The sequence below is a fragment of the Empidonax traillii genome, unplaced genomic scaffold (genome assembly GCF_003031625.1).
Source record: "Empidonax traillii isolate 1590-97213 ecotype Southwest subspecies unplaced genomic scaffold, ASM303162v1 scaffold389:size961896, whole genome shotgun sequence".
Classification (NCBI taxonomy): domain Eukaryota; kingdom Metazoa; phylum Chordata; class Aves; order Passeriformes; family Tyrannidae; genus Empidonax; species Empidonax traillii.
Genome location: NW_020955582.1, coordinates 400185 through 416223, shown reverse-complemented (window position 1 = coordinate 416223; position 16039 = coordinate 400185). Strand labels below are relative to the sequence as shown.

The 16039-nt window shown below is 39.2% G+C and overlaps 1 protein-coding gene across 1 annotated transcript in view; it reads right to left on the bottom strand.

Annotated features, from left to right (window-relative positions):
* Positions 1-16039, bottom strand: part of PLXNC1 (plexin C1) — a 68880-nt gene that overhangs the window by 51647 nt on the left and 1194 nt on the right. Inside the window, exons 2-4 of the mRNA XM_027893475.1 lie at positions 6459-6581; positions 4988-5122; positions 2880-2980 (exon numbers count right to left, since the gene is read on the bottom strand). Of these exons, the coding sequence (XP_027749276.1) occupies positions 2880-2980; positions 4988-5122; positions 6459-6581 (359 nt within the window). The remainder of the gene's footprint in view (positions 1-2879; positions 2981-4987; positions 5123-6458; positions 6582-16039) is intronic.

The window sequence follows — 16039 nt, the reverse complement described above, 5'->3', positions numbered from 1 at the left end:
AAGCACATTGGAATGAATATAACAGATAAATATTATTTGTGAACCACATGGTTCGGAAAATTAACATACAGACTCAGACAACTACTAAGTCTGGCTTTCTTGGAAAGATGAAGTGGACCCTATAACATTATGAAGATATAAGGTATGAAACCTTTGGGTCAGATTTCAGACATGCATAGGTATGTATACAGAAAACAGCAGTGTGAAGATTTTTTTTAAATCCTTCACAGCAAGCTAGTTCTCTATACTACTAAAGATTCCTCTGCACAACTGGAATTGAGTTCTTCTTATTCCATTATGATAAAACAATATCTGTGCGTACTCGTTCATTCATATTTACTTAAGTCTCTGCTTCACTGATCTTGTATTAGCCGCAGATCCTAGAGTGTTTGCCCTCTCTGCCTTGCTAAAGCATACTGATTTCATCATGGAATGAGAACATGCTTTCAGAGAAAGTTTTGGCTTCCTTCTTTCTCTAAGGTACCAGCCTCTGAATGAAGCCTACAGATGTCCCACACACTGACCAAATTCAAAAGTAAGTCTGGTCCTGTCAGATAACATATTGTGTTATTTCCATAGAGAAAATACATGTAAAACATCAGTGCCTTGTATTAGAGTTGTATTTTAGCATAATTCAGGTAACTCTGATTCATCTATAGAAAACTTGTAAAAATTGAAAGAAATCACACAATGCTATGACTAATTGTTTTGAATGATTATAAGTGAAAAGGAGAATTTATATATTTGTCACTATGGAAGAAAAAGTAGAAATAGGAACAGCAGAAATGTTTTGTTTAATTTTGTTTTCTCTTGCGATGGATGTGCAGATTTTTTCTTTAAAATACTGGATTTCAGTTCACACTGTCTTTAAGATGAGGTACTAGCATTGTTAGTAAGTTCCTTAAAAATTAAGTGTGCATTTTATATGAAGTTTATTTCCCTGTAAGCATAAAACATATAACTGATCTCAAAACTTCTATGGAATATACTGTTTTAGTGGGCATATACCCACTTTGAGTAAAATACTAGCTAAAAATCACGTCTTTTTTTCTAAAGCTTCACTCAGAGCTCTCTCTTCATAAACCAAATATTTAACGATGCAAAGTGTTTAACAGCAAAAAATTACATACGTGTTGAACAGGAGTCATGTTATAGTAATTAATTTTTTCACCAAAAGAGTAAATTATTTCTGTTTCAACCAGGTGGAAACTTCTGGTGATTCCCCTCAAAAGCACTGACTAATAACTGTTATTCACAGACTCTTTATAAGGTAACTAAAAGCCTGAAAAGCTTAGCACTGTTACACACACAGTTTCTAACAAGGTAGCAAAACAGAGTTTGAAGAAAATATATTACAGAATAAACCCCCACTCTCTTTCAATACTTTGCCAACATACAGTAGCAGGTCTTCAGCACAATCATGTTTACACTGAAACAAACCAAAATGGATAGTATTAACCTTCTAAAAGAAGGTTACTAGTGAAATTCTTCAAAAATCCATCCTACAGCCACTTCAGTTTAAGGTTTTAATTGCTGAACAAACTGGCATAAGAGAAGGTTTACACCGCTGACATTTGCTGATGATACAAAGTTGGGAACGTTAGCTTGTAGATGAAGATAAGAATATCACACAGGAAAACCTGGATAACCTTCACATGGGATGGCATTTCAAAGGATAAAGTACAAGAACATGTACTTAGAGCAGTAAAAATCTCACAACCCATGTGTTATAGACTGGAAACTCATCAGCTGGAAAGAAAACAAAGAAAGAGAAGGACCTGGGGGCATTATTTGATCATGGATGATTGTGGCCCATCAATGTGATGCTGTTATGAAAAAGACATTTGTGATTCCAGAACACACTAAGATGCTTCCTGGACATGCTGATTAAACAACATTAAGCAAGGCACTGCTGAAATTTCTTCTGGAACAATGTGACAGTCTTGGCAACCCTTATTTTAAAAGGATGTATAAATTTCACAGAAGGGTTAATGGAGTAGAGGTAAGAAGGGAGTATCTTACGTGAGATGATCTCAGTGAAGTTTGCTGTGCTAGCACATCAAAATGAAAGCAAAGAGAGATTGCTTTCACAAAAAATTTTGAAGTAAGTGTAAGGGAGGGGAGGAAACCTATTTAGGCCAAGGTGATGTAACGTAACAAGTAAGTATAACCTGCCCAAAAACACACACATGATGAAAAAGAGCAGACATATTTTAACCAGAAGAGAAATGAGATTGTTAGGTAGCCACACAACCAGGACAGGGAGGACAAAAAGCCTATCTAAATTTATGATGGTCATTGATAAGTTTCTTAGTTTTACATGATGTGGTTGCTTGCAATTGCCAAGACTGGGCCTGATGACCAAGGAATTTCTCCAGTCCAGGTCACAGATAGCTTTCAAACCTGCTTCAAGTGTATGAATGAAGTATTTAGAAAGAAATTCTCCTCTGGCCTAAACCAAAGGCAGAGGTTTCAAAGCAAGGAACTATCAATCCTGAAGCACATCTGAGCACTCTTTTCTCATTCTCACATACAAGATGCTCCCAGCTATTAAGATGTTTCAAGCACAAGTATACAATTTCATCTCTCAGTCAATCTGGAAAGCAAAAATATCTGTTGTAAAAGCAAAATAATTTAATAGTCCTAGCCCAACATATACTTTATGGGTAGATCTCAAAAATCTGACGGTTACATAGTCTTCAAAAGGTGCAGAGTTCCCTTTCACATGACTAGAAAGTGTCTCACATTTATGGCTATGACTGATTCTGTAAAAATTCAGTAGATAAAATTATGATGCTGAACAGTGTCAAGCCAGTCAAAATGTACACTGACCAATAATGCTCTGCTTTTATATGACAGTCTAAAATACTAAAAAATACCTTTGATTCAAAGAACACCAACCACAGTAGGGATCCTTTGCAGATAAGCACTCTTGCTCAAAAGCGTATCTACCGCAATTTGCTACTGGTATTCTTCTCACCTGAAACCAAAGAATGCAGTAACACACTGAATTAAAATATACTCCATAAACAGGGAATTCAATGGTTACCATTAAAAATCTGACAGCAACCAAGCACAATTCCTTTGGGGAAGTCTCCTTACGGATTCCCCTCTGCCAGAAGACCTTTGGATAGAAATATGCAGCCTATTTTGCACACGCTGTATTTTGCCATCAGATAACGAAACACCTCTGACAATAACAATTTGGTTCTACTACTCAAAGGCCAGCATGGGCAGATTAATGCAAGAAAGACTGATTAGCATAGTGAATTATAGATAATAATAGAAAGGAGGTGTATTTTACAAATAATGCTCTGCTTAGCAGAACACCATTTTCCTCTCCTCAGAACTGAGATACTTAAATGATTGATGAAGGTGCATCCAAAAATGCATGCGCATAACAAAATGCATCTGTGTTTGCATCACCATGTCAGGTTACTGCATGTGCACACTAGAACAAACGCATGCAACTGCTCAGCATGCATGAAAATGCCATTTCAATAAGTAAAAGTAGATAATCGTGGCTATATTGTATGGATCTATACTTGTACATTCAGCTTGAATATCCTAGCCAGCCATTTTCAGAAAAGGAAAAGAAAAAGAAAAAGAGAAAGCTGATTACAAATACTGAATATAGATACAAATAATGTTATCAATAACAATGTGAATTAATGATCTTAGTAAGAAAAACTAATTCAAACCTTTTTTTTCTTTTTTACAAATTCACAAGAATTAAAAGTTCCTATATTTTGTGAACAGAAAAAAAGATATATGGCTTTCTGCCATCCGTATATTGTAAAATTCAATTCATCTGCAGGTGTGCGAGATAAGCAGTTCAGAAACTAGTCAAAATTCTAGATTACTAGCAAGTTAAAAAAGACAACGTAGAAGCCTTAGTTCAGTTCCAAGAGATGATCAGAGAGGCATATTTATTCCTAAAAGCTGTTGTTTCTCTATAACAACTAGCTCTTTTACCAAACCTAAAGAAAATTCAAGTCTTACTTTAAAAATCTACATATAGTTTTGACTGAAATTTTGATTCCTTCTGCATTTGTGATAGATGATTTATATCAGTCAGGGGTTCTCCTACCAATTTACCCCCACTCTGAGACAGCAGGCTAAAATGCTATGCTCACTGTTGGAAAAGTCATTTTATTGTAAATGAAGGTAATTAAGTGCTGTGTGAAATCCTGTCCAGCTAAGATGGACAGCCAGCTCTTGTATTTGCAATGCCATCTTCCCCACTGCTGGTGAGACAAAGGGATTTTCTGAGTTGCTGTTCAGTAGTCCTGCTGCAGAATGTGCTGCAACAACTGCACCAGCTCCTGGGAGCCACTCACTGCTTGACATGCAGCTCCAGCACGTTTGCTCGTGTGCAGCAGCTCTCAGTGACTGTTGATCTCCTGGCCTCACTATGCATACACTTTACTCACTTCTCATCGTGCTTTTGTTTTGTTCTGCTCTTATAAAGTCAATGTCTAACAGAAGACAATGGGAATTTTATCACAGATTTCAGCTTTATCGCTGATTTCATAACAGCTAAGACTTCAAAGCCATCTCTCAAATTAAGAGATTTCTTCACATTAGGAACTCCTAATGGACTGGCAAACCCTAATCTATCAACATCGGGATTGCTAATTCAGAGGAACTTAGTATCCAAAAAGTGTACAAGTTTTGTTTGCTATCTCCAAGTTTGATTCTGCATGATGCCTCCAGGAAAAACAAAAACAAATACTTTCTTGACAGAATGGCATAAAATAAGCATAGGATTAAAGGTACTGCTGGATCATAGCAACACTGGGCAGCACTGTGACAGTAGAAGCTCTTCTGAGTTCTGCAGAAGTGACACCCAAATTTAGACAACATGACCAGATACTAGATGTAAAGGTCTAACTCTGACCCAAACTCATGCTTCCCTTTACGGTGGTAGAAATCCTTAAAGCAGTAGTTTACATAAACTTATTATTTTATTAAATATTGTACTTACCTTATTGGCAGAGGACAGATAGATGTAGTTATTATTCACTGGATCAAGTCGAAGTTTATGGAAAATGGGGGTTTCTTCCTCAATTTCGTATAAAATCTCTGGGCAATTAGATTCCATATCCTCATTAAGAATAGCCTAAAACACATAGAATTAAATTATTCACAAGTTCTTTTATTGATCACTCAACATTTTAAACACAAGCCTAATTTCAGCTACATCAAAGCTTCTAAGATGAATTACTGTGCCCTGATTCAATTCACCTACTGCACTGGTTCTCACACTGGAGAAAGAAAAATGAAAAAAAAAACACCAGAAGTTTGACAAAATCCATGCCAGATGCATTTTGCTCTGAATCTGGCACTGAAACATGCCTTCCACCAAACATGTTCCTTGTTGAAAACTGAATGTGGAAGAGATGCCTATACCCCAAAGTCAAAATGTGTTATATACTCCTATGAATGGAGAAGAAAGTATTGGCCTTCAGAAAACAAATTAACATCCAGACACCCACAATGTAAAAAGGAACTGACACAAGTTTCTTTGCGGCTTCTGTAAACATACATCTGTGATGGTTTTTCTTGTTCTTACCTCGCCCAGCTCTACCATTTTTCATCACTCTTCACACAGAATTCAAGGGAACTAGAGACCACAGAAACTTAATTTTGCAAGTTAATAAGCACACCGACAGTGGCTTTTTCATGACTAAAAAAGAGAGATGTGTTCATGGTCTCCATTGTGTTAAGGAGACAGGGAACACTTCAATTTCATTTTTCATTATCAAAAGCACAGTGAAATCAAATGGGCAAAAGCTTTTTCAAGGTCTCTACTATATGCTTCTCCAAATGTCTGCCTAATAAAGACAAGGAACGAGAGTCATCCTTCGCAGTGTAGACAGGAAATGCACATTCTTGCAAAACCCCGAAAAAAATTAAAGCATAAAAGACATTTGACTGGATGGTTGAAATGTTTGATAATGAGATAAGATGACTTTCATTTCCAGGTGATTGATTTAAGTTAGTGTAGGTCAACTATTGAGAAGCTAAGGCAAAACGAATCTTGATTTTTCTCTCTAACGGACAGCTATTCACATCAAACAGATAGGCTAACAAACAAATAAATATGCTTCCAAAATCCAACACTATTTATTATTTCTACTGAAAAATCAAAGCAAGGAAGGAAAAAAAAAAAAAAAAGACAGAGTAACTGGGACTCCACAGTCTATAAATTAATACTGTGGGCATTAGCAGTCTCATGAAATGTTTCCTTGAATTTTAGGCAGGATACATAATTGCTTTTGAAAGTTATCTTGATTCCAAGTTACAATACAAAAGTTATTCCACAAACAAACAAAAAAGAAATAGCTACTCAGGGGATCATATCTGTTTATAAAACAGTGCCTAAACAAGGAAACATTTACCACTTGAACACAGCAGCAGCTGGTGGAAAAGGGCAGAAATGCCACACAGCTTACCTTCAGTAACTGTCCATCATCTGTTCCCAAAAAGAGAACTATCCGATTCAAAACAACTGTGCCATAAACAGCCACTAATCCAGAGTGAATCAAGGTAGGTAATTTCTTGATTGATGGTGCCTCCTGAAAATCAGATACAAGAAAAATGTATCAAAAAATCAACTTTAGGGAAAAGAAGAATCCCTGGAAAGATTTTCAGAGAGCCCAACTTAAGACAATATTTTGGGTAACATTCTAATTTTGACACAATTTCAGAGCAACATATCACTGAAAATGGCACGTGAAACTAGCTCTTTATACATGGCAACTGGTCACACCTGTGACAAAGATTACATTTACTGATGCTAAATCACTGACTTCAGTGGGATACAGACTTGGCCCAGCAGTAGAAAGTTTCTTTACAATAGAATCTCTCTTTTTTGGGACATAATATTCTGGACTTATTCTGAATTGCCAGTTCTTTTCAATGAAGCCTTCCTTTGCCATCACCTGATTGCATCTACCATGAAGGTTACAGATACACTTAGCAACCACTTTTATAGGCATGCAAATACTCTGCAGAAAGGAGACACTTCAAACAGACTCTGTGTGTATGTGTCTGTGTGTGTCCAAAGACACACAGCAGTGTTCTCTCACTGCTTTCAGTCAATCTCTGTGACAGATACTGCCAAGGGTGTGATCCCACCTGCTCTTCAAATGGGTCCAACCCAAGCTTTACCTCCCCATCCCCTCTATTAGTACAACATTCTCCAGTGAGCTTTGTTAAGGAAATTATGTGCCTAGCAAATGGTCTGTAAATCTATACCTACCCACCTAAATCTTCATTTGAGTCATTCTCCTCATTACATGAACATGTAGCTACACAGACACCAGTGCTGGCACAAAGAGTGGCATGCATGGAGAGGTAGGGGACAAGAGCTCAGGGGAAAAAGCTGTACATCACCTTACAAAGCCCAAAATTTCAGCCTCAAGGACAGATTCCTAAACCTACAGAAACCCTCTGAGTGCAAGAACCTATTTCACTTTAATGCACCAAACAAAGTGTGAGAATGGGCCATCAAAACTGACATTTAGAAGAAAGGTGAAGGCATTTCTCAAAATTATGAAGCGAACCTATAACACACTAACAGCTGAATTCAAATCTCTTGCATGCTAGGATGCTGGCTTAAACCCAAAAACACTTTCCACCTGAAATTTTTTTTTTTCAGAACTGCAATCCTAAGTCAATTAAGATGTTCTCAAGTCATCTGAATTATTTTAATTAGCTTGAAAGAAAAGCCACTTGGAGTAAAAAAAGACTTCATTAACTTTCATATACTTGATATACTTTCCTGATCCTAACCCTAAAAAACCCTAATCCAAACCTTAAGCCTAACCCAGAATGAAAAGATGTGGAGACAGCAATGTTGGGGCCCTGCCATGGTCCTCTTGGAATGCATTTTCCAGTCAGTGTCCCTGGGACTCTGTGCTCTTTCACTGTCTCAACCTTAACCCTAGCAATATACTATTTTTTTTCATGCAGCAATAAGAAGACACTGAAAACGTCTGCCACAGACACTGGCACAGAACTTCAGTAAAACCCACTTGGGCATGAGAATCCAGTACCACGTAGGTCTGTATTAGATATGAGGGGTGGGGAAGGGTGTGATTGCAAGCATTTTAAGGTGGAAAAAGTTAATTCACTTGTTTAATAGATCAGAAAGTAGCAAAACTCCAAAACTGGTGCACACAGTGAGTCTTCACTCAGGCTAAGGAGTGTGGAAGTGGAGCTTCTAGGCTTTCATTTCCACCAAAATTAGGAATTTTTTTCTGCAGTGTACCATGTAGTAGTGTAAGGAAGACAAACCACTCTAGGTTTCTTGCACACTCTGTACAACAAGATCACAGAAGAGAGGAGTACTCACCCAGTTTCTGAAAAGCTTTGCTGTCAGATTTTATTTTGACCCACATACTAGTAAAATAACCAGTGTCATATCAGTGCATTCTCCTAATCTGACTGAAGAACCAATACTGACAAGTGTGGAAGTCTCCTCCCCTCCCTATGCCTGCTGGAGGGAGGGTCAACACGACATTGAGCTAATACGGATAAGAAGAGGGGGAATTCAGACGGTGGGCAGTCACAACAAAAATTGCCTTCTCTCTTTTGCAACCTATTTCTCCAGTTTGCCAGTTCCCTCCAGGGTGCAGCTGCTGCTTTCACCCTTCTGTCACCCCTTTTCCATGTGCATTTATTGTTTTAACAAGCCCTTTTACCTCCTCCACTGTGACTAATGGGGTTACAGCACTGTAGGGCCTTCCCAAGCTGCTTCTTTCACAGCTAAATCCATTCTTAAAAATGCATTTACAGTCTAAACTTCCTTTATACTTGACGAGTCACTCATCTCCATGGTCATCTGTTTTTATATCCTGTAACATTTTTGGGCTCCTACAAAACTAAGAAAATCAAAAGAAAAGACAATACTGCTCTATAAGACCTATCTTTTTTTAATTGTTCAGTCCCATCCTCTGTTCTATTCTACAGTCTCCCAAAATATTCACATGCACAGGTAAGCCTAGAGATCTCCTGAATTAACTTATATTTTGCTTTTAAGTTCATCTCACCATGCTGTTTGGTTATTGGCATGGAAGGTATTTATACTCATTTTCTATTTTGCATTTAATTTTCAGATTTATCTCCTTATGATTCCAGCTGCAGCAACCATATTCACACTCCTACTTTCTGTCTTGGTTTCCTCCTGATTATTTTACATTGTGTGCCTCAGAGGAAAGGGCAGCATTTTTAGCTCATGCAGCACTCATCATACTGCAGCTGTCCAAAGAGTAAAAATAAAGGGTTTGAGCATCAGAGTAAAAGAACAGATGCAGCTATACAAAAGGACATGAGACTTGTAAGTAGCATATAGCAATAGTCAACATTGGAACAATACAAAAGATGTTTTTCCTAGGGGGGAAGAAACTTCTGGAGCCTCATCCTTCTTTCTTAACTTCACCATCCTTTAACCACCCGCATCAATTTTTACGATATCAGAGGGTGAAAAAACTTAAATATTGGTGCATCCAACAAGCCGTAATTCAGGCAAAGGTGTGAGGACACTAACTGTTCCAAAATTTTATTTCCAGGAGGATTTTTAATTTGTGCACTACATAGCAGTGTTAGGTGGACAAACCTGCCCAGGCAAGCAGACTGCAAAAAATCAAGGAGGTTGACCAGAAATTCAGAGTCTTCAGAGAGGCCTTGCAGAAGCAAGATCCTGAGGCCCATGATGCAAGGCAGGAGGGACAGTCAGAGACCATGCTTGAGCAAGATGCTGATGGAGACTCCTGAGATGGAAAAGCTAGAAACCTGTGGCTTCTCACAGCAGCAGAAAAGGTCCTTTTCTGCCCTCAGAAAGCATCATAATAACCAATGAGGGAGAACAAGCTCCATTAAGGAAGGCTTTGAAACCAACTAAGCTTGAACAGAGCATTAGCAGAGAGCAAGAGGACGTGGTGGGTGACTGTAGTTGCAGATTCCCTCTTGTGAGTGATGAAGGAACACTTTTGCTAAGCAGTCATGCTGTTGCAACAGGTTTCCTTTTTTTTAGGGGATCCTACCCATTACATTGCAGAGAGACTGCCAGTAATCTTCCATTCCTTGGACCATTACCCATTTTTGCACATCCATGTGGACACCAAAGGCATTGGTTAGTGCAAATGAGGACTACAAACCTCTGTGGGCAAAGTGAATGAGATGGGACCCCAGGTTTTGTTAATCCTATGGGGTTAGTGAAGAGTGATGCTCTTAGGGATTTGCTACTCACAAACAAGGAAGAACTGACTGGAAATGTTATAATCAATGGCAGCCTTCACTGTAGTAACTGTGAAACAACTGGGTTCATGATCCTAAGGACCTGAGGAAAGAACAACAGAGTACAGAGCTGGACACCAGGCTTCAGCTTGCTAAGGGAAATGGTCTGTGGTATCTTCTGAGTGGCAGCTTTGAAGGGAAATGGAGCTTGGGAAAGCTAGTAGGTCTTTCAGGACCATCTCCTCCAAGCACAAAACTCAGGAGAACAAGCAGACGTATTAGGAGATGGCCTCTTGCTAAATAGGGAAGTCATGATTGAACTACACTGCAGCACAACAGTATAAAGGAGGTGGAAGCAGGAACAAGTGACTAAGGAGGAACAGCCTGAACACACAGGTGCTAGGAAAATCCAAGCTCGCCTGGTTTTGAAACTGGCAAGGTATTTTATGGGCAACAAGAAAAACTTCCACCACTACATGAGCAATAAAAGAATAAACAACAAAAATGCACACCAGTTGCTGAATAGATGAGGAGATTTACTGACAGTGGAAGCAGACATGGTGCTGAACTCACCAGCAACATCTTGCAGTCCTTTGTACATACAGAATTCAAGGGAGAAAGAAACTAGAAGTACTGAAAGAAGATTAAGCCAGGGATCTCTCAAGAAATCTCAGCTTTTAGAAGTTTTAGGGAAGACAGATGGGATCTGTAGGAAGATGCTGAGAGACTGTCTGATGAGGCTGAAAGGTTATTCTCTCATATTTCAAAAGCTGTGGAGATCAGGGGAAGTCTCCAATTGAATACATTCAAATACGGCACCCATCTTCAAAAAAGGCAAGAATTACCTAGGGAACTGCACATGATCACTCTCACTTTGTCCCTAGGAAAATCATGTACAAAATCCTGTTTGAAACCACTTCTGGACACAAGAAGATAAACCAAGCGCCTGGGAAAAGCCAGCATAAATTCACCAAGGATAAATCATGCCTGAGCAACCTGAAGGGCTTAGAAGACTTGTAGATGATGATGTGGTGCTTAGGGACACAGTTTAGTGGTGGACTTGGCAGTGCTGAGTTAATGGTTGGACTCAATGACCTTAAAGGTCTTTTCCAAAACTGGGCTAGTTAAGCCTACAGAAGAGACAATTTCAGAGGGACCAAGGAAACAGAGCCAGGCGTTTGACCGAGGTGTATGTAAGATAACAAGTGACAATGACACAGACTGAAACAGCAGAGGTTTCTAGTGGACAGGAGATTAAAAAACAACACTGTGAGGACAATCAAGCAGAACAGGTTGTTCAGAGAGGTTGTGCAGTCTCTATCCCTGGAGTTCAAGAGCTGACAAGTCTCCCATGGCTTACTTCCCACACTAAACAGGGATGAACTGAAAACTCGTTGAAACCAGACAGAAATATTCATTTCAGAAACATTAACTCTAGAAATCCATCAAATATCAGATGCAATACTAGCAGTCTGTAATACACAGGAGACTGACTTTACTACTAGAAAATTAATTACAGGATCAATTTTGATACAAAATTATATTTAGAACTCTGTAATTCTTTTCTTAAATAAAAGACCATGAATCACTTTGGAATGAATTACCACACAAATTCACACGTCATTCTTGCAAATTAATGGCCGTGATTAAACTGACATGACTCTGTTGACTTCAGAATCTCATTTCAGTAGACCTTATACCAGCTAAGATTTGTCCTAGGATTTCAAACCATGCTTGTTAAATTAAGGGGAATATACCAACCTTTACATTTATCAACAACTGAGAAATGAAGAAGTTCAAACAGATTGTTATATATGTTTACTTGTATTAAATAGCAGATGAAAATTCAAGCAAAATAGCTTATCATTTAGTAACTGTCACAACTACTTGGCCTTTGCCAAATGAACACAATATAAACTATAGCAACTTCTCTCTGCCTTACAGGTATATACCTGACACTTTTTTTTATTTTTCTCCCTCAAAAACTGTGGAATCCTTTTCTTCCTATGCAAGTTTTTTAATGGCAAAACCAATTTTCAGATTTGTCATTGCCACTGTGGTAACACTCTATATCTCTCCTGCTGATGTTCTCCAATTTGAGCACCTCTCCTACCCATCTACTTGACTGTGATCTACAAGATCCTAGGATCTCTGTGAGACATCTGAAATCCTAGTAGTTCCTATTCAGCTACAAAACAAGGGAAGAAAAGCCTTTCTTAAAGTTCTACTTGCTGCTACAGCAGGAAATTTGTGACAAATTCTAGCATTCCTCCTCTGTTTGTTAGTACTCAGGTTTTGGAAAAGAAATGCAGAATGAGATTTGGCAAGTTTACATTTCTTAACTAAGGAAATTGTGAAGAAGTGCACTTATGTATATACAGGTTATGCCAGAGAGTCCATTAACACAAACACCTTGACAGTGCATATAAGCAGATATATTCAAAACTAAGAGACGTGTGGATCAAAGGAAAAAAAGCTGAGTATAAAACTGCAAAATTTTTTCAGAGTAGTTTCATCTAAAACACCACTTGCCTCTTGCTAGTTAGGGATCATATCTCTGGTGCAATGTACTGCATATGTCCAGAATGAAGACATCCAACTAGGACAAACTGCTTTGTGCACATATACTGCACAAAACAAAAATGGGATTAGCTAGTTCTCATAAGCAGCAATTCCACAGAATTTGCAGCAATCACGTACTTTTCATAAAGCTGCTAAGCAAGGATCTTAAAAATCACTAATTTTAAACTACAGACTCTAATCCAGCATTAAAACTTAATGCAAATATGAACTTTAGCCTAAGAGGTAAGGCAAAGCTAAAGAGATTATACACCTACAGTAAGTTCCTACAGGATGCAGAGCAATTTGGTTCCAACCCAGTGCAGTTCTCCAGTTCACGCTTAACTTTAAATGCATGGGCATGAAGATGATGGAACCACTTATACACTTCATGTTAAATATGTCCTTAAGTGCTTCGCTGGGTTAGGGCCAGAAAGCTCACTACCTTACAGGAATGATTTCAGAGTAGAACATTCAGCAGTAGCATAGCAGGGAATTCAGGACCACAAACATCCCAGGGCTAAGTCCCTCTTGCAGTGTCCTACTGAGAAACACAGCGTCAACACAGCGCGAACACATGCAGCTGTGTGAGTGTAGAGGGGTAAGAGGATGTCTTGCCTAAAGGTAATCAGAAAAATTACAGAAATCTGAAGGATGACAAGATCAAAAGGAAAACAACTGCTGCTACTCCCTAATGTATACGCTAACTATAAATTGTATTCCTGCAGTGAAAAAAATCCCTGTATTTTCCATTCCTACATAAACTGACAGTCTGTGTCTGGGACCTGTGTATCCCATCACATCACACCTGAGCTCCAGCATTCAAGTGCTCCCAGCAAAGAAGACTAAGACCCACAGCACCCTACAGCACGTGGCATCTGCAATGCGAAAGCCAGACTGATATTTAGCATGGTCCATTCACCACAAGCACCAGACGAGTCTTGCACTCCAAGCACTTACAAAGCTGCAACACATTCTTTTGCCCAGGACCAACACTGTCTTTAAAGGACCAGACTTTAAAGCATGCGTTAAGTACTGTTGCTCGCTGCCATTCCTACACATGGTAGTACAATGTACTCATGACAGTCCCGTGCTGTGAGGCACTCCTTTCTGCTAGCTGTTGCACACACCTCAACAAGCTGCAAATCGATGGATGTGCCACGCTCCATCTTCCTGTCAGCTCTGAAGCTTGTGTGCTTCTGAGTACAAGAAGAGCATATTCCATGTTTGCAGGGACTCCCATAATTGGTGAGAGACAGTAGAAGGATCTGGTCTAAAACAACCCAGAAGCAGCAGCATATGGGTCTGTCATCTCCAAACTTACTCTGCAATAGCCTAGCCTAACCTTCTGTAGTATAAAAAAAAATATTAAAGCTGAACTCCGTGCATTTATTTCAATGTTTATACACCATAAGCACATATAATTAGCTTAAAAAGGAAACTAATTAGCCATTTAATGTTATAGATCATATTACTTCAGAGGATCCAGATGTCCTGCTATCTCACAAAATATTAAAATACCACTTTTCTTTCAGTAGTATACTGTATTTATTTTGCAAAATATCATGATTAATAACATCATCATAGTTAGGGACATAAGATTAAGTAACCTATCCTTTCAATGACTGATAAAGTTGGGATATTTCAGCATTGTACCCAAATATAATCTAAATTCCTGGCGGGGGAGCCTTTTAGGACAGGAAAGTAACTTTGGAGGCACAGGGGTCTGGTCTGAATCAGACTAATCCTGAAACAAATGGATCATTGATTTTTCGTAGTCAAACCCTGAGAGGCAGTGGGGACAGGGACTTCCCATGTGTGCAGAAATATGTGCCTCACCTTACCTGCATTATGTTACTCTATGAGATCCATGAGACTTTTCTGAAATTTCTTGCATGGGGCTTTGTAAAGTGTTTATAAAGGATCTACTGCCCAGGGAGGTTTCTTTTTCTATTTTGTTTTGCAGGCTCAGAAAGCACCTTGCAAATAAACCTCACACGGGGTTAGGAACAAACAACACAAACTGTAATTCCAACAAGCACATAGGTATTTTGGGATCAGGATGAGACTTAAAATTCATTCAGGAAATCTGCATTGTGAGAGCACAGAAATCATGCAGTAAACTATAAGCTAGCACTGGAAAGCTAAGGATTGGCTCTGGCTCCGTAGTGAGTTTCACTATTTACTTCAGCACAGTTGTCTCACCCACGTATGGGGTTCTCATTCACAACTATGTCCTCTAACACTGGCAAGAGTCTCGCAACTCAGTAGGGAGATGAACAGACTGAATCACACGTGCCCTCTGGTAATTTGGAAAAAATCTCAGCACTGGAATCCGCTATGAGTTACATTTGGGAAGCCAACAAGTGACAGTAAAGCTACTGCACTTCTTTCAATGAATTTCTAACAAACTCCCATCATAACACAGCAAGGATTCACGGGTTAAGCTCCAAAGTCCCTGGATGGTAGGGGAATTGCAAAAGGCTTAGGGCTTGCTTTATGACGGCTGGCTTGATCCCTTACAGTTCTCCTTGATATTTTCAGTGTTCCTGTTGCCACAGGTCTGAAAAGACTTCTGAGTGTAACTTAAAAGCATGGACAGGCCTTGCAAAAGCACCTTCTTCACCTGAATTACATTTTTACCTCTTGAATTCAATTTTTAGTTAATTTCTTTACTACCAAGGCCACAGCAAAGCCAGTGCCCTTGCCCATCCCACCCTTCATGTGCCCAGCTCACCCTCAAAAGAGGAAGGAGCTAAAGAGAGAGTGTTACTGAAGTAGCTGACCAGGGGATCTCCATGGGATACCACTGCCTGTGAAAATGTAACCACTGCAACAACAAAGAGGTATCGCCTATTGCTGTCTGCTGCACGTATGGGTTTAAGGGCTTGTCTGTGAGCCCTCCCAAGCAACGCCAATCCTGGGAGGCATGGGAAACACCTGCCACTGAACAAGCAACCACAGCTAACTAGTGAGCAATAGGGATAACAATGCATACAACCCAGTGCACAGGAGTCAATTTGATGGGCCTTTTTTCATTTTTGATGCAGCTGCAATGACGTGAGATGTGAATGCAAGGTAGGAGATGCTTTATCTAGGCTGTACAGAAAATAAAAGTACGACTAATCCTAGGCAGAAAAGCACGCACTGAGCAAGGCGCTGAAGACCCCAGCCTGACTCAGGATGCCCTCAGTTGCTCACTCAGACACATCTTTTCCAACAGATAGGTGGGAGG